General features: G+C 42.3%; 1 protein-coding gene across 1 annotated transcript in view; it reads left to right on the forward strand.

Moving 5' to 3' along the window:
- NUP188 (nucleoporin 188) overlaps nt 1–22,493 on the forward strand; it is a 29,347-nt gene extending 6,854 nt beyond the window's left edge. Inside the window, exons 11-44 of the mRNA XM_009287008.1 lie at nt 508–708; nt 1,423–1,512; nt 2,091–2,156; nt 2,690–2,809; nt 3,285–3,411; nt 3,532–3,687; nt 4,041–4,167; nt 4,808–4,895; nt 4,989–5,065; nt 5,222–5,336; nt 5,679–5,799; nt 6,036–6,102; nt 6,531–6,659; nt 7,847–7,980; nt 8,388–8,494; nt 9,303–9,509; nt 10,165–10,334; nt 10,677–10,746; nt 11,403–11,470; nt 12,114–12,309; nt 12,822–12,899; nt 13,252–13,337; nt 13,770–13,915; nt 15,427–15,608; nt 15,987–16,187; nt 16,867–16,959; nt 17,176–17,334; nt 18,128–18,265; nt 18,696–18,770; nt 19,498–19,707; nt 20,480–20,611; nt 20,750–20,820; nt 21,265–21,394; nt 21,627–22,493. Coding sequence (XP_009285283.1) covers nt 508–708; nt 1,423–1,512; nt 2,091–2,156; nt 2,690–2,809; nt 3,285–3,411; nt 3,532–3,687; nt 4,041–4,167; nt 4,808–4,895; nt 4,989–5,065; nt 5,222–5,336; nt 5,679–5,799; nt 6,036–6,102; nt 6,531–6,659; nt 7,847–7,980; nt 8,388–8,494; nt 9,303–9,509; nt 10,165–10,334; nt 10,677–10,746; nt 11,403–11,470; nt 12,114–12,309; nt 12,822–12,899; nt 13,252–13,337; nt 13,770–13,915; nt 15,427–15,608; nt 15,987–16,187; nt 16,867–16,959; nt 17,176–17,334; nt 18,128–18,265; nt 18,696–18,770; nt 19,498–19,707; nt 20,480–20,611; nt 20,750–20,820; nt 21,265–21,394; nt 21,627–21,797 — 4,308 coding nt within the window. The 3' untranslated portion in view covers nt 21,798–22,493. The remainder of the gene's footprint in view (nt 1–507; nt 709–1,422; nt 1,513–2,090; nt 2,157–2,689; nt 2,810–3,284; nt 3,412–3,531; nt 3,688–4,040; nt 4,168–4,807; nt 4,896–4,988; nt 5,066–5,221; nt 5,337–5,678; nt 5,800–6,035; nt 6,103–6,530; nt 6,660–7,846; nt 7,981–8,387; nt 8,495–9,302; nt 9,510–10,164; nt 10,335–10,676; nt 10,747–11,402; nt 11,471–12,113; nt 12,310–12,821; nt 12,900–13,251; nt 13,338–13,769; nt 13,916–15,426; nt 15,609–15,986; nt 16,188–16,866; nt 16,960–17,175; nt 17,335–18,127; nt 18,266–18,695; nt 18,771–19,497; nt 19,708–20,479; nt 20,612–20,749; nt 20,821–21,264; nt 21,395–21,626) is intronic.
- Nucleotides 22,494–22,742: the final 249 nt, after the last annotated feature.

Here is a 22,742-nt window from a genome sequence, read left to right on the forward strand (position 1 = left end):
TGCCCCATCTCTGGAAACATTCCAGGTCAGGTTGGACGGGGCTGTGAGCAACCTGATCTAGTTGAAGATGTCCCTGCCCATGGCAGGGGGGTTGGACTAGATGGCCTTTAGAGGTCCCTTCCAACCCAAACTATTCTATGATTCTATGAAATTAATTCCTTTCCCCCTTATATTTCCTTGGTTATCCTGGGCCTTTCTCTGAAGAAAGATGTGTGCAAAGAAATAGGCACTGTGAAATTTCCAGAAGGGAATGAAACAAAAGATTTGTAGTGTCAGTGCTTTTAGGTCAGAGAACATCTAAGGTTAGATCAACTATAAGTCAGTAAACCATGCAGAAAAACAGACTGAGGCTGCAAGTATATATAATTTGGTCAGTTGCATGTTTGAAGTGATTATCTGCAAGGGAAAGGTGACTTAGCAAGAAGACGCAATCAGCTATATGCTTGCCGAGTATGAACTTCTTCCAGAAGATCTCGATTATTTTGCTTTTGTCTTGTCTCTGTGCAGGAGATGGACAATCAGCTGCTGCAGTTAGGGGATGTCTCACATCATGCTCCAGTGCTTTTGGCCTGGGCTCTGCTCCGTCACACTGTAAACCCAGAGGAGTCAACAAACATTATCAGGAGAATGGGCAGCACTGCTATCCAGCTGAATGTTTTCCAGTATCTGACAAAGCTTCTACGATCGCTGAGCAGTGGGGGGAAGAATGTGAGTTTCTTATAATCATATATGTAAGCTCTTGAACGTTCTAACTGCTCCTGATGTAACGGTATGATGGGAAGCGGATGATTTTGAACCACTGTTCTTTCAAACTAAATCTGGTTTTAAGCAGAGTATGCAGTAAAGCATGTTTTATCATCTTACCTTCTTTCAGTGAAGATCAGAAATCAAGTTGAAATGAAACAGATTTTTATGCCCAAAGAATAAAAAAAAAACTTCTGTAAGTTGAAGAACTACATCTCTTTTGAGCAGAATAGACTGCATTTAATCACATTTGTTGATTTGCCTCCAGAAGTGTACTTGCCATTGTCGATCTTGAGTATTAGGTGATTTAACTCTGCACTATTCTCTGTATATGGTTTCATTAGACAATACCGTATGAGAGTAAACTACTTTGTAGGCAGAAACCAGTGAAAGCAAATCCTTTTGATTTCTGTGAACACTGAGTGCTGCTTTTTTTGATGGTTAGAAGGCATTTCTAATGATAATGGTAGTGGCAAGATTTCTCGTTTCGGTGAAATATTTCATGTTAATGTGGAGCTTAACTAATGACTGCTTCCTGTTTTGCTGCCCCTCTGCTGACTGCAGCAAGGATGTATGAAAGAGGCAGTTACTCAGTTTGTAAAGCAGACTGAGTACAGTTACAGTGTGTTCTGTAATTCAGTCTTTCCTGTAATGACCTTGTGTATTCTTTCTTTCCAGTGTACTGCCAGCACAGCTTGTATGTGTATTTATGGACTTCTTTCCTTTGTCCTGACATCACTGGAATTACATACATTGGGCAATCAGCAGGTAAGCATCCAAGGCTCATTGCGTCTGTTACCTCATTTTAAATAATTTGTCACAACTGATGCTAATTACTTTTGTTAAATTGTAATCCTGCATTTGAGACTGCAAACTTTATGTGACTTAGATAGATCTAAAAGAGTGATTTGCTGCTTTTCCTACTGCATTTACACAATGCAAACTTAGTAAACACCTCTGCAGACTGGCTGATTAATAACGAAAGAGCATATCTTGCACTTGAAGTCCTATGGATTTGAAACTAATTGTTGATGTGTTCTTTCCAAAGCAACGGAAATAACACATACTCCATTTCCAAGTTTGAGAAGACATCGTATAGCCCTTTGCAGATGTAGTGGACATATTTGTCCTGGCCAGTCCATTCATGATAAGGAGCACGGCGTTAGGCTGGCTGTGTGTTCTGGGTTTAGGTGTGTTGGGTGTTTCTGCTTTGATTAGAGGAAGTAGTTACGTCTTGGCTGGTAAATGTGGAAACTTAAATTCCAAAGATGTGGCAGAACTTGGTTGGGATGAAATCCCCCTGCATAAAGTAACTTTTATTTTCTCTGTTGTATCTTCCGTTGAAGGATATAATTGATGCTGCATGTGAAGTTCTGGCAGCTTCCAGCATTCCTCAGCTCTTCTGGAAGACGGTGAGTGTGTTGGCAACTTCTTTGACCTACCTTGCTTATAACTAAAACCTGATAAAAGATCCCCTTTTAGGAAAGGAACAGGCTGATTGTATTTATTTAGTTAGTTTCTAGGAGGGCCTGAGGAGCTAGTGTTCGTTTGTATCTATCTTTGATTTACTTTTGCCCTTTCCTGCCTTTTAGGTACAGCCTTGGCTTTACTCTTGAAGGATACTGGAACAAGTTTTAATATAGGTGATAGTTTAAACCAGGGCTGGGGTTGCAAGGATTGAACTAACTGCTGGCAAAAGCATCATGCTTATTTTTTTTGTTGTCACAGAATTAGGATGATATGTAATGCATTATAGACTTACTTCCTGCCTTATACTTGCACACTGCCTCATGCTTTAGTCTGTGCAAGGACTGGAGTGATACTTTTGTGCATGATTAATGTTAAATGTACAACTTAAAAAGGTACTGTATCCTTGTGCTATACTGAGACCATTTTAGCATTTCTTTTTAGTAATATGACATTTGTTTTCTGTTTCCACCACCAGGAACCTACTGCGGGTCTGGGTATTATCCTGGACAGTGTGTGTGGGATGTTCCCCCATCTTCTTACTCCTCTCCTTCAGCTGCTCCAAGCCCTTGTGTCTGATAAATCTACTGCAAAAAAGGTACAGGATCTCTCTTGGCGTTTGGGAGAGGGTTTATTTCAAGACAGGGATAACATGCCATGTGATAATGCTGTGTGACTCTTTCTTTCCATTACATGTTCTTATCTCAATTGCAGTCTTACATAACAGACATTAAACTTCTGTCAAAGAACAGTGGACAGGGCTCCTTTTTAGTCCTGTGCTGTTGCAGGACACTCTTTTCTGACTTTTAGAAAACTTTTCAACTCTAATGGCTGAAGATTAAGATACTGCCTAGTTTTTCAGGTTGTACTTTACTCATAAGAAGTTCCCTATTCATTAGGTGAGACTTGTCTGGACGTGTGGGCTGTCTAATAATGTTTTAGTAGGGTTGACATATTAGAAGGATATTGTCCACATCAAGAAAACTTGCCTGTTCCTGGAAATGACCTGATTGATTAATTTTTAAGACGGTCTGGCTCTTCGGCTGTATTGTTTAAGCTCTCTCTTTATGCAGGTATACAGTTTCCTGGATAAAATGTCCTTCTATATCGAACTGTACAAGCATAAACCTCCTGATGTGATCTCTCATGAAGATGGCACACTTTGGCGAAGACAGGCTCCAAAGCTCCTCTATCCTCTTGGTAAGGAAACTGCACTTAACCTTTTCGTATTGAAATGTTTTGGGGAATTTAGTTCTTCATCTGGCTTCTAACTCATGGGTAGATTTGTGACTTTATTACACCTGCTTCTTCAATCTTTAGGACTAGGTCAAACAAATCTGCGGATACCTCAGGGAACAGTGGGCCAAGTGATGCTGGATGATCGGGCTTATTTGGTACGATGGGAGTATTCCTACAGCAGCTGGACACTGTTTACCTGCGAGATTGAGATGCTACTCCATGTTGTGTCAACAGCAGGTGAGATAGGCTGAGAGTATAAAAGAGAATAAATAACCTCAAATTGATACTGAATAACAATTAATAGTAAGATTGAACAGCTCTGAATACTTTAGAAAGAGCATGGAATACTTTCCCAGAAACCTGATTTTTTAATTATTATTATAATACTGCAAAATTCACTGCAAAAGGCCAAGAGCATGTAGTGAGATGAGATAAATTTTACATGAGGGAAAAGTTGAGATAGATAAAACAAATGTTTTTGGTATGGGGAATGATCATGGGGATGTGTGGTAAGATTAATGTGCATTGTTCCAGATTTGATTACTGCTTAAGTATGATTTTGCATTCTAGCGTTAGTTTTCTTTACCCAGATGTGATTCAGCATTGCCAGAGGGTCAAGCCAATAATTGATCTGGTTCATAAAGTCATCAGCACTGATGTATCGATAGCAGATTGCCTTCTGCCAATCACGTCGCGAATCTACATGCTCCTGCAGAGGTAAGTCACTGACCGATTTGAAGTCACTAACAGCAGAGGTACCTGAGAAGCTATAATGAGCTGGAAGAATGGCTAATTACTAATTTTGCCAAGAGCTTTGCAAGAAGTGTGTCTCAGTGCTTAAACTCCCCAAGACTGGTGTTCAGTTCTCAAGACTGTTCTGGCTACGTACTGTTTAATGCTTTGATGCAGCAGAATGGCTCCTCTTCCACTTCTTTCCTGAATGTTGTGCAATTTTATCTGTTTAAAGGCATTTTTTATTGGTAGCTATATTTACATGGAAGGGGAATAAAACATATCATTAAAGCAGTAACTTCCAGGTGTTAAAACAGTTGTACTTATTAACTCTCCTCTCAGGGTTAACTGCCTGGGAATTGATGTTCTGCTGTATAATTATTGTTCGCTGTGACAGTCTGCTGTCTTGCCAGGCTTGCCTCTTGCAGTAAATTGATCTGACTCAGGTGTGAGTGGGAGGTGGCAAGTCTAGACTGCAAGTGCAGACTCTGGTGTCTGTATCTGCCTCGTTAGGTTTTATACTTGTGTACTTCAGTGAGAGAGAAGCTTTTTTGATCAAAACAACAGTATATAGGCTAGACCACAGATGGCAGTGCTTTTTACGCATAATATTTCTTTTTCCTAGGCTAACAACTGTAATCTCTCCCCCTGTGGATGTTATTGCTTCTTGTGTCAATTGTTTGACAGTACTGGCTGCTCGGATGCCAGCCAAGGTGAGGAAATGACGTTCTGGGTTACCTGGGTTTGAGAACTGGTAGATATGTATATGTGAATGAGAGGGAATATCTGTACTTTTTCTCTTGCAGGTTTGGACTGACCTTCACCATACGGGGTTCTTACCATTTGTTGCCAATCCAGTGTCCAGTATGAATCACATGATTAGGTATTCATGATCCCCCAGTCCCTTTTTTTTTTGCCTAACCTATTTGTAACCTGTCATAAGAACTTTTTGCCAGTGTGAAATCTTATCTATCTGACATCTCTCGCTCATGTCAGAGTCCTGTTACTCATGTAATAAACCCTCTTGCTCATTTCACAGTGCAGAGGGAATGAATGCTGGGGGCTATGGAAACCTATTGATGAGCATAGAACAGCCTCAAGGCGAGTACAGTGTTACCATCTCCTTCCTGAACCTGATCACAACTCTTGTCCGGGTGAGTGCTTCTGGAACGGTCTGCATGTGAAGTCAGCTGTAGGCTGTTTTGGTAGGAAAGTGAAATACAGCCGTGTCTGAGATCCCCTGTGCAACGGGTCTCTATGAGTAATCATTGGTTGACGCTCCCTTCCACGCAACCGTTTGTGCTTTCTCTGTACTGTAATTCTTTCAGAAAACTTTTGATTCATCTGATCTACAAAAGAGTAGACGTCGCTTGTAAATCTATGTCCCCATGCTCCATAGTTTTCTCACACTTTAAAGACATAGGGCATATCTTCCTGCAACAGGTTTCTTGTCCTTTTAACCAGAAGGGGGACAATAACATTTCTGTTTCTCCTAGGGACAACTTGGTAGCACCCAGAGCCAAGGACTTGTGCCTTGCATTGTGTTTGTCCTGAAGGAGATGTTACCAAATTACCACAAATGGCGTTATAACTCTCATGGAGTGAGAGAGAAAATTGGTAAGGGTGTTGAGGGGGGAGAGAAAGAGGAGGAGGGGGGGGATAAAAAGGATCACCTGTCTTCTCAGAGAATATGTGAATTTTTACTCCTTTTTTATCATACCTTTTCTAGCAGCCATTTGGGATTTGCTTTGTACATCTACCGGTATTGCTAGGTGCTGTGATTTGTTTGAAAATGTTAAGAACTAGACAACAGATCTTCCTGAACTGAGTAGTCCATTTCATCTCTGTTTTAGGATGCCTTATTTTGCAGTTGATCCATGCTATACTGAATTTATGCCCTGAAATGGATCCTCGCAGCAGGTAAGACAGGCGGTGGATCTCAGATCTGCACTAACCTGGCTTACAGTGCAGGAGGGCTCTGTTGCTATCTTTTTCTTTCAGTTTTTGAATGTAAATGACTAGGAATGAACTGGCATGGTTGTGTAGTGCTGGTTTCAGCTCTTTTCAGTGTTACTGAGTACAGGAAGGGTAGAAAAAGATTAGGGACATTGTTTTTTAGAATACCTGGTGAAGAAAGAGAAAACAGTAAACAAATTTCCTGGGACAGACTGCCATACACTTTCCTATTTGGTGTATCCACTCTGAAGAAAGTAGAAGGGAGAATAAAGTAGGGGTCAGTGGGGGTGTAGAAATTAAGACTTTACTTTGTGGTAGTTTTCTAAGTGCTAGGTGGGAAAATACTGCAAGTGCTCCTACTGATGGTGTCCTGTGTTGTTCGTTTCTCACAGCAATGCCCCCAGCCTTCAGTCCTTGTGCATCTTCAGCTTGGCCAACACTGAAGCAGGGCAAGCTGTCATTAACATCATGGGAATTGGTGTGGACACTATTGATATGGTAATGGCCTCCCAGTCTAGTAGGTGAGTGGTGTGTTTCATTTCAGTGGTGTGAGGAAAGAAGCAAAAGATAATAATTTGAAATGTAGATTTAATTGATTGCACTTAATGGGGAATCAGCACAGCAGCTAGCCATGACAGCCTGCCTTGTATGGTCTGGAGGAACAAGCCTTGTTTGTTCCAGATCTGTATATAGTCTTTTCTGTACACTATCCATTTCATGCAGTTGTTTTCGTTTTCTGTTTCTAAATGACATTTGGAGCATGCTGGTGGGTGTAAATGTGCTCAGTTGTTTAACGGTTGCTAGCAGTTACATTTTTTTAATAAAGAACTCACTTGAATGCAATTTATAAGATTGCATGAGTGAATTGGAAGCCAATGTTAGAAGTTTTGTGTCCTCAGGTAGCACCAGAGTTCAAGTGAAGCTATGTTCATGAATAAATTGTAATAAAGCTTGAACTGTAATTTTGGAAGTGCTAGGGATAATCAGTCTTTTCAGGGTGGTTCTGAAGGCAGCTTGAAGTACTCTGGAAGTATTGAAGATGTCTCCAGTGTTGAGTGCCTTAACCTCCTTATATGGCTCTCACTGAGGCTTGAATCTCTCTCCTTTCCTCTGTTCTCTTTTCCTGGCCAACCTTACTTGACACGTAGCCAGCCAAACTTGCTAGCAAGTTGTTTCTGATAGTCTGCCATTTTTTTTTCCTTCAGAACAAGTCTGGAAGGGAATCCAGACTTGTTAAGGAGAAAGTGAGACCTCTCTGAGAAATCTTTTTGGCTTTAATGTCTCTTCAGAATGTTTATCTGATAAGGAAAATCTTAGGAAAATACCAGACGTAGAGCCAGTTTTATCTCTTCATCCAGTTTTGGTACACTATAATTTCTGTGAGATTGGTTCTGTGAATGTTTCTTCCTCTGTCTTAACATGTTTTAAATTGCTGTATCCCAAAGAAGGAAAAAGAAAGTGACAATAGGCTGTCAGGCTATTTTTCTTTTTTGTTTGATGCTGAAAACTTGGGGCTGGGTAGACTTTTTTGTGGATATGTGGGGGTTTGTATTCCAGCAGCTGTTACATGGTGACATGACAGTCTGAGTAAAAACGTCTTATAACCCCAGATTGACAGAGTATAGAATTGCCTCTTCGAATGTTGTGCAAATAATAAATGTCGGTTGTCAACACAGTTACTTACTTTGTTTTCTTTTTGGAAACACAGTGATGAAGCACAAGGCCAAGGTCAACTGCTGATCCAAACAGTTAAACTGGCATTCTCAGTTACCAATAATGTCATCCGGTTGAAACCCCCCTCTAGTGTGGTATCTCCATTAGAACAGGCACTTACTCAGCATGGTATGTATTTCTCCATGGGGACAGCCTGGGCAGCTATGCTTTTTTGTTATTTGCAAATAGTCGGTGTGTGTCTCATTACAAACAGTAGTTAAGATTTCAAGGTTCCAAAACGTGGTTTCTTGTGATGGCAGAAGGCCTATTCTCCCTCCTCTAAGGCATTCTTCTCCTCTGGTACAGCTTCTAAAGTATTAAGCAAACATGGCTTGTTGTTTGCTGCTTTGTAATGGGATGGGTGTAATTACAGAATCCAGTAAATCAGCTGCCATTAGTACCTCTGCCTGGGCCCATGCCTTGTTCTTTTGGAAGACTGACCTAGTTCTGACTTTCTGTTGTGGAAATCATTACTGGGTAAATAGTTACATCTTGTTGCAGTTTCTTCTCTTTGATTTTAATTGTGTTCTCTCCAGGTGCTCATGGAAACAATCTTATTGCGGTCTTGGCCAAATACATCTACCACAAGCATGACCCTGCACTTCCACGCCTGGCCATCCAATTGCTCAAACGACTGGCTACGGTAAGATGAGACTCACACAAGTGCTCCTTTGCTTCTCCCCTTGTGACTGATTCCACCACTGAAATTCTTTCAAGATGATTTCTTCAGGCTTTTTTGTATCAGGGAGCTTAATGCAAGTCAGTTGAAGGCAGTGTGGACTGAAAGCTGTGAGGTAGAGCACATTAAAAATCACATAAAGGGCCCTTAGTTTTTTAATGTAATCCTCTGCTGTTTCAGAAGTCACTCAGTCGCTGAGAGGCTTCACAGGAGTGGGGTGTTTTCTGCAAAGTATTTGCACCTCGAGTTGATCTCTTTCCACTTTTTTGAGCAACTTTCTCAAGTCACACTCTTAAATACCATTCCTACAACTTCTTAACTGGAACTTTAACATCCGACTGGGGAGAGGATCCTATTTAAGTTTTTATCAGGAGCTTTCAACTTTGCCTTTTAGAATTACTCTTTTTGGCTACTAAACTTCTGAGAATGTATTTGCAGTTTTATTAAAGCATATAAATCCAGCTCTGGGTTTATTTATTTCAAGAAACATTATTCCAATACTGTTTTTCTCTTTGTCTTTTCCAGTTTTGTCATAACCCTTGAGAAATAGGTGAGGGATAGAGCAGAATTGCCAAAGAGGAAAATTTGGATCACTTTGCAAGTTTCTTCTGCTTAATGACAACGACTTACTTTTGAGTTCCCTCAATGTTTGTAGATTCAATATCAAATGTTTTGGAGTTTCAATTTGAAATGCAAATCACCTTTTATATAGAGAAGAAGCATTCCGTAGAGGTTGGTTATTCTTGCTTCTGATGTTTCTTTCCTTTTGCAGGTTGCTCCCATGTCTGTTTATGCCTGCCTTGGTAGTGATGCTGCTGCCATCCGCGATGCCTTCCTCACCCGCCTGCAGAGCAAGATTGAGGACATGCGTATTAAGGTCATGATACTGGAATTCCTCACAGTTGCGGTGGAGACACAACCTGGGCTCATTGAGCTGTTCCTGAACTTGGAAGTCAAGGATGGCAGTGACGGGTCAAAGGTAGAACAGCAGATATTTGCCCAAGGACTCGCTAGTCTTTTACTGTAGCATTCATAGCAGTCTTATGGCACTAGGCTCTAAAATCTGATAGTTCTTACATGTAACCTGATGTGCTTAATGTAAAGATAAATGCAGCTTGTGCTTGCGGTTAATGGATGTGCTGCTATCCCAGTTTCACTTTTCCCTATAACCAAAGAGAAACTTTCCCCAGTGTTTCAAGGCAGATACCGAGTTAACATAAGAACATCTACTGGGTCAGACCAAAGATCCCTGTGGCCCACGCTCTTGACTCTGACAGTGGCCAGTCAGTGAGAAAGCTGAAGATTGAGGTACAATGGACAATATCAGTTTTCCAGAATACCCGTTCTGGTGCTTTGCAGTTCAAGGTCTTCTTGGGTTGGGACCTTCTGAAGGCACTTGGTCTTACTAAGTCTTAGCTTAGCTCATCTTTTATTTCCCTAAAAATATTTTTTTTTCCTCTTCTGTGTAATGACTGCATTCCTTGTAATTATATTCAAAATATATGATGGCATCATGTACTCAAGATTTATTTGTCTGTGTATTGTTCAAGTGGAATCAAGCACATTCTGCTTTAATAGGTACCTACATAGTGGTTCTGTGGCGATGTAAACTCTCTCGTTTCCTTTTGCTTTAGGAATTCAGCTTAGGGGAGTGGAGTTGCCTCCAAGTAGTCTTAGAGCTGATAGACTCCAAACAACAGGAGAGGTACTGGTGCCCTCCCCTCTTGCATCGTGCTGCCATAGCCTTCCTGCATGCTCTGTGGCAGGACCGTCGGGATAGCGCCATGCTAGTTCTGAGGACAAAGTGAGTTGTGGTTTTTCTACAATACGTTTTCCTTCCTTTTTTCCAAAACACTTTTTCTTTGGTTCATCAGACTTTTCAGGGACATTTGCATCTTAGTCTTTGAGTGCTCTGGTAAGGGTATGCACTGTATGGGCTTTGAACTTAGTCTCTCGGGAAAGAAAATGAGAAGCCTGTATGTGCATGTTCAGAACCAAATCTACTTCGTTCTGTTTCTTTTATACAAAGCTATATAAGTTTGTATTTACCAAAGCATATTTTCTATGAAGTTTGGAACAGTCAGAATGCTGCTAGGCACGTGGCATGGGGGAGATAACTGATTTTACTTCTGTATATATCTTTTAGGCCAAAGTTTTGGGAAAATTTAACCAATCCCCTCTTTGGGACCCTTCCTCCGCCTTCAGAATCATCAGAGGTGAGTTACATCCAAACAAAATGAAGGCAGTTATGTACTTCTCAGAAAAGGTTTCTAAGTGATGTATGTGGCTCTTCCCTCTGCTTGCAGTTTTCTAAAAGGAAGTATGATCAAGTGGTTTAAACACAGCCAGGAGATGAAGTGAATGCTTTCTTCCTTTGCAGAGACTGTACAGCCATGAACTGTCTTCTGAAATTCTCTGCTCTTTATTCACATATGAAACAAAAACAGATGTTACCTAGCATCTGTGGTGACAATCTTTGGAAGATATGCTGTCTGTAGTGTATCCATACTATACCTCGTGTGCTGTTTGGCAAAAGAAACTCTCCTTTTCGTTTTTTAGGCAGAGCTCAGGCTGACTAGTATCACAGAGGAATCGATTAGGTTCTTGTTATTCTTCCTTTCTGTGAGAGTTTTCCCTTCATTATGAAAGTCCTGTGCTCTCACTTGGAGTGCTGCTTTGAACACAGCATTCTTTCCTTATTATCACCAGTCCATGGTCAAATGACATAACTACTGCTACCGTGGGAGAAGCAAGTCTTCTGCAAAACTGAAGTATCAGTCACTGCAAGTGGATGGGTAGGGATGAATCAGAATTCCACTCACCCTGCAGAAGCTAGGTGCTCAAATTTTGCTTTTTTTTTTTGTCTTTATAGCTCAGTGTCTTGGATACCTGTGCCTTAATCATGAAAATCATCTGTTTGGAGATCTACTATGTTGTCAAGTGAGTCTTCGGTAGTCTCTCCTTCGTCTCTGTACTCTTTAACTATCTAAACTGTGTGTGTTAAATCTTGATAGACCATGCAGGCTTTGAGGGACAAAGTACATGTAATCCTGTGAAAATGTGGGAGGAACAGTGATTTATAAACAAATCACAAATGTGCATTTGAGATTCTTGCAATCACTAATTGCAGAAAGAGATGTTACAGTGTTTCTGCAGCCTGTAGGTGAGGATGTTAGTATTAGTATTTTCCTTGTACCGTGGAATGAGAATATACAGTATTTATTAAAACTAATTGTAAACTAAGCTACGTACACCTACTATAGTGATTGCTGAATAACATTTTAGTAGTTTTCTCCCACTCGTTTTGTTTTCCTGAACATAACTGCCCTTTAATACATTGAAAAGTCATGATTAACTAAAATCTCTTAAAAAAAAAAAAAAAAAAAATATCATAGAATTTCTTCAGGGATCATGTTTTTCCTTCACATTTGATGCAAAAAGTGGGATTCCCTGCACAGGTCTAATATGTGGAATAACCTTCACTTGCAAGCTGTGTCCTTGGCTTTCCTACCTGAATCTCAGAAGAAGTATATTTTCTGACGAAAGAATAAATGAAGATAACTTCTCCTCTTGATTTGGTCAGGGGCTCACTGGATCAGTCCCTGAAAGACACGCTGAAGAATTTCTCCACCAAAAAGCGCTTTGCCTATTGGTCAGAATATGTGAAGTTACTGGCATATCACGTGGCAGAGACGGAGGGTAGCAGCTGTGCCTCCATGACAGAATATCAAATGCTGATCTCAGCCTGGCGGATGCTGCTGATAATCTCTACTAGCCATGTAAGAGCTACCTCTTATCTTCACGATAATCTGAAATTAACATTTTGAATGATACAATGTCAACTTCTCAGGGCCAGCTAAGCCATAATAAAGAATTCACTGTTTTTTCTTTCAATTTGCTTGCATACATGCTTATAGCACAAGTTGGCATGAGCGTGGTACAAGAGGTTAGAGTAGGTGGTGTTTTGCTGTTTGATCAAAATTAGTATATTGTCTGTCTGAGCAGAGGAGGGAGGTAGTAAATAATTTTTATAGCAATTCTAAGTAATTCTGAAGAGATTTTGCTGAGTCAAGTGAGGTAGGGATGTGCCATTAGGGAAATTAGTCATTGCCGACTTCTTGTCAACTGTTAATGTAATACTTCAGTGATTTCTGTAAAACTGCATCACTCAGCAGCTATAAAATTTGGTGAATTCTTAAAGTAACAAATTTAAACAGTAGACTGATGTCAGACTGCTAAGAAGGTGCATCTTTTGTTGTGCTTGATTGATCTCTGTCTTTGTGGATCTTAGGCGGATATAATGCATCTGACTGATTCTGCAGTTCATCAGCAATTGTTTCTGGATGTGCTAAATGGGACCAAGGTTTTGGTAGGTGCTGCTTCCTGTCAGTTCTTTAATTTCCCAATTGCTCATCTCCTTTGTACTGCGAGGAGGTCTGTTGCAGCTGCTTGCCATCGTAGGTTTTTTAGATCCTGTGAAATTGGGCTGAAACAAAGTCTCTCTCCCTGAATTGCTGAGCTTCTTATAAATCTTTATTTTGTATGTGTTATTCTTGTCATCACTGGGTGACCCTGCAAAGGGTCCTGACTCTGGTTCCCTCGATACTGCTAGCTGCTGAAGAACAAACCTGGTCATTGGTGGTGGTGCTTGGGCTGAGGATTTCTTAAGTGTTCTTACATGTGACTATTGCAACTGTAACTCTTGCGGTATTTCTTCTTAGCTTCTAGTTCCCATGTCAGTATCCTGTCTGCAGCTGGGGTCTATGCTATGTACCCTTCTTCTGATCCTGCTAAAACAGTGGAAGAGGTAGGTATTTTGTTTGGATAATTAGTAGTCACTGCTAAGTATAAAAACTTGGGAGATTATGTTTAAGTGTTTTGCTCTAGTGAGATTCCCTTAGTGATTCGGGGAGGAAACTGAAACCTTATCATAGAGTTCTCTTTTGGGATGGCAAATGTCTGTAGGTTGTCACTGAAATCTCTTGTAGTAATACATTTATGGTTTGGCTTCCTGCTTGCTGGTGAAAAGTGTATCAAAAAAGCTTTTGTGATAGTCCTGCATTCTCACTGTACTGTGGAATGTCTTTAGTGAGATCCAGGTGGTGACTTAAACTTTACTTGGAAGAACTGCTTTTATTTGTGTGGATCGTATAACTTACGATACGCACAGCTCAGTCAAGCCAATATATTTATTGAGGGATCTTGTCTAATCTGAAGAGCTCTCCCTTTTTGTTGTCAGCGAGTTGGGTTCTGTGGATAAAATCATAAACTCCTTGACGCAGATTCTGGAGGGAGTACTACAGGCAGATCAGCAGATGATGGAGAAAACCAAAGCCAAAGTGTTCTCAGCTCTTATCACTGTGCTGCAAATGAAGGAGATGAAAGGTGAGGTGGTGTATGTACAAGTGTCAAGAGCAGGGCTGCCATGGCTGAATACACCCTAACACTCTAGCATTTCCAAGATAAAAATGCTTTTGGTGTTAGTAGTAGTACAGAGTGCTGAATATAGTCACCAACCTGTGGGACTTCTCTACTTTTTTCTTACTGGTTTTAGCTGGTTTTAGAAAGAGATGAGGTTTATCATTCACAGTATGCGTAAGTCTTCCCCTTCTCTTGTCTTTCCCCAACAATAACCCTTATATTTGATCAGTTTGATAGAGACAAGGTAGGTTTCCCATGTGTTTTTGAAAATAGCTTAGCAGGTGTGGGAGGGACACCCTAGTAATGCCATCTCACAGAGTGATTGTAGAGCTTAGATTCTGACATGAATTTCTAGTTAGAGATAACAAAAGACCCAAACACAAGAAAGTCTTCTGAGGGTACATTTTGTTGCAAACCAGAGAAACTAGTCTGGTCATTACTCCTGTCACTTGTGGGACATCTTACATTGCAGTAGCACTTGCAGACCCTCAGTGGAATCTGAGCAGTATTTCTCTGTACAACCCATGCAAAGGCAACTGTGGTGTTGAGAAGTGTATCAGCTTATCTTTCTGTGTCCCACTGCTTGGCTCTGCAAGCCTATATATTTTGGAAAATAAATAGAAAGTGGAGGGTTGGGGGTTTTTTTTAAATGTTTTCTTTGCCTTTGAATTTGAGTTTCCAGTCATGCTGGTAAAAGGTGGTGCAATTTATTATAATAGTTTTGATGAGAATGTAGTATTTATACGGACTCACAGAACATAGACTGCACCCACTGGCCAGTACCAGCAATCTGGAGAAATGGGTAGGAAATGCTGTAGTGAGCAGTTACGGAATAATCTGTCCATAGTAGTGCTTGATTTGTGCCTTGAAATGTCATGAGTTTATATGACTTCTTGGGAAAACTACATGTTTTTATTATCCAGATGACCGTCTAATCCCTTATTATATCCTCCTAGGCTTAATCATCTAACTTAGTCACAGTTCCTCCTTTTTTTTAATTTCTTTGCCTTTGAATTTGAGTTTCCAGTCATGCTGGTAAAAGGTGGTGCAATTTATTATAATAGTTTTGATGAGAATGTAGTATTTATACGGACTCACAGAACATAGACTGCACCCACTGGCCAGTACCAGCAATCTGGAGAAATGGGTAGGAAATGCTGTAGTGAGCAGTTACGGAATAATCTGTCCATAGTAGTGCTTGATTTGTGCCTTGAAATGTCATGAGTTTATATGACTTCTTGGGAAAACTACATGTTTTTATTATCCAGATGACCGTCTAATCCCTTATTATATCCTCCTAGGCTTAATCATCTAACTTAGTCACAGTTCCTCCCATTCTGTTTTGTAGGTTTTGAAATGAAAACGGAGTAAATACTAACTCCCAAGAAATGTGGCCCAGTGATGTTATCAGTTAAACTGGAAACCTAAGTACAAGGATTGTGTGTTAACTGTTGTCTCTTCTGTGTGTGTCACAGTGAATGAGATCCCACAGTACTCCCAGCTGGTGTTGAGCGTGTGTGGAACACTCCAAGATGAGGTCATTGCGCTCTTTGATCAGACTCGACACAGCCTGACCTTGGGAGATGCTACAGATGACAAGGACAGCATGGAAACAGATGATGCCTCCCGAGTTAAACACAAGGACCAGCGAGATGGGGTAAAGGACCTGTTCATCTGCTTTGCAGCCACGTTTCTTCTCTCTAGACAAAAGTTCCGTGTATGTTTGGAACAACTTTTCCTTGCAGCCTGCTGCCTTCAAAGGAAGTTTCGGCAGTTTCTGTCTCAGAAATACTCCATGTCTTTTTGGCACGCATCAGTCTGGGAAATTGACTGTTGCTGCCTCTCTTTCAGATAGGTCCTAAAAAGGTCACAATTGCTAATACAGCCAGGAAGGGTGCAGAGTGTAATGTGAGGGGTGTCTTAGTTTATGATTCTGAGAATGATTGAAGTTTAGGCTGTGTTAGTAAATGCTTTCAGGATTTTCTTGGTACACATGTCAAGCTTATACCTCGTTCTCCTATCCTTGTCACTGCAGGTATGTGTTCTGGGTCTGCATCTGGCTAAAGAGCTCTGTGAAGTTGATGAAGACGGAGACTACTGGCTACAGATTACTAGGAAAGTCCCTGTGCTTCCTACTATCTTTGCCGCGTTGGAGATCAGCCTGAGAGTTAAACAAAACCTTCACTTCACAGAGGCCTCGTTACATTTACTGCTGACCTTATCAAGGACTCAACAGGTGAGCGATGCAGAGAAATGAGAGCATATAGCTATACATTTTAAATAGGAACTGTATATCTCATTATTCTGTCTGCAATGCAACTGAACAGTGATCTGTAGAGAAAGGGTTTTTTTAGAGGCTGGCAAGCAGTAGGTCCTGTATGTATGCCTGCTTAGTTTGCCTTCTTCTTCTTGGTAACGGGGTGTCTCGGATGGAAGAGCTGAGCCAGCCAGAGCAGACCTGTAATTTAGAGCAGGCACTTTCACTGAATGTATTCTTCTGCAATGCAAATTATCCCCCCCCTAGTTAAAACAGCTTTAAGTGTCGAAACCTGCTTTGTCATTAGTTGCAATAAAGCGTTATTTATCTATTACAAATTCAACTTTGTGTGGGGCTTTAAGTGAAAGCAAGGTCGTTCCAAAGCCAGCCCTTTTCAAAGATTATGTATGTACCAAACCAGGTGATATTGAAATGGAATTCATAGTACAGTTACTCAGGTTAGATTTTATTGGAAGAACAGTGTTGCTTTTCTTGATACTGAATTTTTAACAACATAGAAGAAGTGTGTGTAGATGAAAGTTCTCTAAAAGGCTGGTGACAGTGCAAAGGACAGAAATACCTAATGCAAAATAAGTCTTTCTGGTCTCAGAGAGGAAACAGACATGCAAATTTAACAGTAGTTTGTTCTGTTTTGTAGGGAGCAGCAGCAGTGGCTGGAGCTGGTGTCACACAGAGTGTCTGCCTGCCCCTCTTGAGCGTGTACCAGCTCAGCACTAATGGAGCCATTCAGGTGGGTGCTACTTCCTTTTGGGTGGGAATATGCCAGGAGAGCTTGCCATGCCCTGCCTTGCAGGCCGTGGTTGGAGCAGAGCCTTCCTGGTCTGGGAAGGACAGCAGGCACCCCTAGAGCCTGGAGACTTTCAAAATGTTGTGAAGGGTTTGTGGCGTGTGCCACACTGGGCAGCAGTGTAAATAAGTAATTTATTTTTGTATCTGATTTGTTCAGACATCTGCTTCATCTCGAAAGTCTCTGGATGTCCCCTCTTGGCCTGGGGTCTATCGTCTCTCCATGTCGCTGATGGAACGCCTTCTTAAAACACTTAGATACAACTTCCTGACAGAAGCACTGGACTTTGTTGGTGTCCATCAAGAGAGGATTCTTCAGGTATGTCACATACTTCCTCTGTGATGGTTCGCTTGGCTTCTGGGTTGCAATAGCAGTGGAAACATGTCAGAAAGTGCAGAAGCATGGAAAAGAGGCTCCTGCCTCAGAAAGATTTACAGTGGAAGTAATTCAATAGTGGGAGAAGGAGGACAGAATATACAAGCCATGCGGTCAGGCAGGGATGATTGTTATGATGCTAGTTAGAGCTGGGCAGTCACCATCTGTTCATTCTGTTCATTCTTGGCATTGTAAGTTTGCTACAGGTGTTTAATATGCTTACTCAGCACAGTAGCAGAAGTGAGAGTTGATGGGAACTCACTTAGTGGCTGTCTGCTCTGGAAAGAAAATTATGAGAGCTGTTCTTGGAGGTGGCTTCAGCTCAGCCTTGCTCAAATAATGAAAATGCTGTGGTTGGGGTTCAGTCACCATTCGGGTTGGCAAGCTCTCATGTCCTGCAGTACTGAAGTACCTGTACTGGCTGGACTGTGTCAGTGCAGATGTGCTGAAGAGTCCTGTTTGTACATAGGTGCTGAATTACCTGTTTATAAGCATGCTCCCTAGACAAACAGCTGTCTTCTCATATGGCAGCATAGCTCGTGAAATGCATTGGCCTCTGACTAAGAATATAAAGTGCTCTGAGTCTGACCCATGTGCTGTGTGGCTACGTTCATGAATGCATTTGCTGTCCCTAAGGGCAGATCCTCTGCATCTTCAGCTTTTTCTTCTAGAGGAGGGAATGGGATTTTTGTGATTTAGCTGTCATTGCCCTGATTTACTTCTCTCTCCTTTCCAGTGCCTGAATGCAGTACGGACAGTACAGAGCTTGGCCTGTCTGGAAGAGGCTGATCACACTGTTGGCTTCATTCTTCAGCTCTCAAATTTCACAAAGGAGTGGCATTTCCACCTGCCACAGCTTATGAGGGACATGCAGGTAGGAATCAGGATATTGCTGTGGACAATACATTGCCTTGGAGCACAGGGATTTGCATGTGTTAAGAGGCATGCTGGCACTATATAAATGGCACTATATCACCTTTTTATTACTGCTCTTTTAATAGGAACTACTGCTGAGGTCATTTAAATGTCTGTTCTGTCAGTACCTTGTCTGAATTGAGTGAGCAAAGATAACTGTTGCGGACAGAGAAATGATAGCTTGGAAAAATAACTTGGGCAATTCAATGTCTTAGTTCTCAGTTCTCAGTGCCAGATGACTCAAGAAAATACTGGGAAATCAAGAGACTGCATTGATCCTTTATGATCACAGTGTTCTGTCTAACTGGATTTTCTAACTTCCACCAATGGTAGTGAGTAGATGGATTTTGAGCTTTGAAGAGATTTCTACCTCACCTTATTTATTTCAGGTGAATCTGTGTTACCTGTGTCAGGCCTGTACCTCCCTCCTGCACAGCCGCAAAATGCTCCAGCACTACCTGCAGGTGAGGATGGGGACCCTAAACCAAACTGTAAGTTAGGAATGTTGCATGCCCATGCTCCCTGTTAAAAGGCAAATATTATTCAATATCCAGGCTCTTGGATACTGAATTGCTTGCTGGTAATCCTAGTGGTGATTATTGACAATCCTCAACAGTTAGGAATTGCATTTCTCCACAGCAAAAAAAAAAATGTGCAAAGAGTAGTCTGGACTCTTAAAAACTCTGGACTGTGTAAAGCCGGTCCTAGAGAAACAGCAGCCTGTGTTTGAATGGTGCTGTTATCGTTTTATAGCTGACTACACTGCAGCAAGAAAGCTGCATTGCTGTAGTACTCTGTAGGTGCCATTAGTTAAGCCACTATTGACCTGGTGTCCTTGATCTGATTTAACTTCTTTAAGAGAGAGCTCTCGTTCTTGGGGAATCCTTAGGTTGATGAAGTGGAGATGATGCATTGCTACTGATGTGTTACTTCAGCATGGCTAAGGCTTGGTGTGTTGATTAGAGATTCTTTTTCCGGAATGTGGAATCTAAATAGCCTCTGCAGCTGCCTCCCTGCAATGCAGTGCCTCCCCCGATGCAGGCTGAGTGTAGATTCTCATGCTTCTAGCAGGTGACAGACTTTGGGTGCCTTATTTCCTCATTCCTTTTGTTCATAGCATTTTTTTTTCCTGAAAGTAGTGCAAAATAATCATATCTGTATTCAAGACTTCCTTTTTTTCTTTCTCCACAGACAAAAAATGGTGATTCTCTTCCATCAAGTGTGACTCCACGAGTGCAGCGTAATCCCCAAGCCTCCTCCAAACATCCCAGCCCTGAATCAGAAGCAGCAGAGCAGAAAGCACTGCTTACGGTGCAGTACAGCCTCTTGAAAATCCTCAGCAAATCTCTTGCCACCCTGCGCCATTTCACCCCTGACGTCTGCCAGATCCTCCTTGATCAGGTAGAGAGAGAGCAGAGATGCTGCTCCCTGAAGGGGGGAGTTTCCAGCATTTCATGTTCTGGGTCTATGCAGTGAGGCACGTTCTGTCCTGCTTGAGACAGTGACCCCACCATACATCTGTCTGCTGTTCTGCTGTACAAAGCAGGAAGGCAGAACACAAGGAATTCCCCTTATGAATCAGGCACTGATCAATGTGAAAGGAAGGCTTGGCTGGGCTTTTGCGTGTCTGCACAACGCTGTGTTCGTGTAACCTTACTGGAGCAGACTAAGAACCCAGCTAGGTTTGTATCCTCAGTATGTCACTCTTCAGAAAAGACATCCTCTTGTTATTCTCCTGTGTCGGTGTGACCTAGTGGCTGGTCTCCAGGTTCAGAAAAGGAAGGTTTAATCCTTGATTCTGGCAGTGTCCTGCTGCTAGCTTTTGGATAGTTAACTTCCTTTTCCTGTGCCTCTAGGTACATATGCCTGGGCTTTTGAAAACAATCTGGAAACAGTCATTACTTTAGCTTGCCACTTGGTGGCAAGCTGTACGGCTTGGGAGTTGGAGAAGGTTCATATATGCGAAGGGAGCCATATAGTAGTCTGATTGTGCAGTACTGTACAGAACGCTCTCTACTGCTCCTTCTGTATAGTTGAGATTTGGGAAATGATCTCGGTGCTTCTAGTTCTCCATATAAAAAGTGTGATACAGGGACTAGGTATTCCTGTTACTATGACAATAGCATACTCATGGCCTCAGGGGTCACATACTCCTCTTTCTGTTTCTCCACAGTCACTGGACCTTGCTGAGTACAACGTGCTCTTCGTTTTGAGTTTCACCACACCAGCCTTTGATTCAGATGTCGCACCTTCCTTTGGGACCCTCCTTGCCACAGTCAACGTGGCCCTTAACATGTTGGGAGAGGTACTAGCCATTTCTCTGGGAGAGCACAGCAGTTGCAGTGATCTCAGAGCACTCATTCAACTGATATTTTGAAGACTAGGAGTATTTCCTCTTTTGTATCTCCTGTCTCTAATGCCTGTCTTTTTTTCCCCCTCTCAGCTGGATAAGAAGAAGGAACCTTTCCCTCAGGCTGCAGGGCTGAATATGCAAGAGGGAACCAAAACCCTCAAGTAAGTTTCTAGCTGTTTGATTTAGTCATGGCTAAGGGGCAGAACCTAATGCTCCTCGGATCAGAACTGAGGTTTACAGGCATTCATGTAGCCTCAGAGCTGCTCAGTCTGAATCCAGGGAGTTCAGATAGCCCATCAGAAGCTCTCCAAAGCAATCGGATTTTTTTGGGAGGGTGTGTGAAGCCATCCCATCCTAAGATGCAGTGTAGAGAGTTGTTTGATGCTTATTTACCAGCATATTTAAACCAGACTTCCCTGATGGCCCACAGGGGTTTCTACTCTGCAGACCATAGCTTTTGGGTATCACTGCTTGAGCAGAATGTGAACAGTAACAGTGCTCCCTCGTATGCACCCTGTGTGTGAAGTCTTTCTGGGAGTGTTTGACCTTGAAACTAGAGCGTGCTGACCTTTTTGGCTCCTGCTGATGTGCGTTTCTTTGCACAGGTCTCTTCTCATGTTTACAATGGAAAACTGTTTCTACCTGCTCATCTCCCAGGCTGTTCGGTACTTGAGAGACCCAGCTGTGCATCCCCGCGATAAGCAGCGGATGAAACAGGAGCTCAGCTCTGAGCTGGTAAGCAGCTTGTACCATCCTTTCTCGCTGTTCAGTATAAATGTGTCTTGTGGGAGAAGGTCGTTTGTCTTTGGCTGCCCAGTAGAGCCCGTTCCCCAGCATGAGTCAACAGCCTTAGGCGTCTTGGGCTGCACCTACTGGTGCCTGTTCCTGTGCCACTGGCACCTTGTTTGGGGAGGGAGAGGGGCATGTGTTTGAAAGAAGCTAACTTGTTACGTGCTTCTAATTTCAGAGTACACTGCTCTCCAGCCTGTCTCGTTACTTCCGCCGCGGGGGTCCCTCTTCACCCGCCAGTGGGGTTCTTCCCTCTCCCCAAGGAAAGTCTGCCTCCAAGCTGGGTCCTGAGGGGCAGGAGCCTTTGTTTCAGCTTGTGCAGGCCTTTGTCCGGCACGTGCAGAGATAGATTCTATCCTGCCCCTGCCTCCCTTTTCAGGACTTGCAGCAGAATGATTCATGTCCACCACAGAAGGCATCACTTTTGGCAGAGCTCGTAACAAGGAGTGGGAAAGGGAGGGAGGCCTGGTGTGGGCAGTGGTGTAAACCGAGCTGTAACATCAACAGCGAGATCCCGTTGAACTCTTGCAACCCAGTAGCGGAGTGAATGTAAGGAGAGCCGAGAGCGGCTCTTCAGTGATGAGCCCACGTGCGCAGCCTGCCCGCTCCACCTGCTAGAGCATCCTGGCTGGGTACAAGTGCTGAACAGTCAAAACCTTTATTTTTATAGCTTGTACCTCAGCTGGGGAAGCTGTGGCTGGATGGAGAGAGGAGACAAACTTTCCGCTGGGCATTAACTCTGCTCTTAACACAAGGTGCAATTTGCCTCTCCCTCGCAGTCAGAGTCCAGTTAAGGCACAACCAAGGGATCAGCCAGCAATTCAGAGACCATCTTTCTACTGCTATTTTTGTACTGAATGGTTCAAGGCAAGATGGTGTATGTGTGCTCACGCCTTCCCTTCACCCTGCAGTCTGTGTGTTGTGTGTGTTTCTGAAGAGCAAGGCCTCACTCAAGGTTTTTAAGTCAAAATTCCATTGCTCCAGTCTTGCAGATTTTTGTAACTGTGCCCTATTTATACTGATATTAAAACCTTTATAGACAGCAGCTGGGTTCGTGGTTTTGTGTTGGGCATAGCAGCCTGCAGCACCAATTCTGCATCTTTTCTGTGTAGTAGTTCTGCTGCATCAACTGGGCTGAAGTCCCAGCTAACAGTGATGCGAGTTGTGGCTTGTGAGCGATGATCCAGATACCGTTTGAAGCGATTATAAGCAAAGGTTGATTCCCTCAGCTCTCCCACACCCACTCTCTCTCTTTTACTCTCATGTTGGGGAATTTGTAGGAGGTTTTAAACGA

Source organism: Aptenodytes forsteri, unplaced genomic scaffold (genome assembly GCF_000699145.1).
Source record: "Aptenodytes forsteri isolate BGI_AS27 unplaced genomic scaffold, ASM69914v1 Scaffold136, whole genome shotgun sequence".
NCBI lineage: Eukaryota > Metazoa > Chordata > Aves > Sphenisciformes > Spheniscidae > Aptenodytes > Aptenodytes forsteri.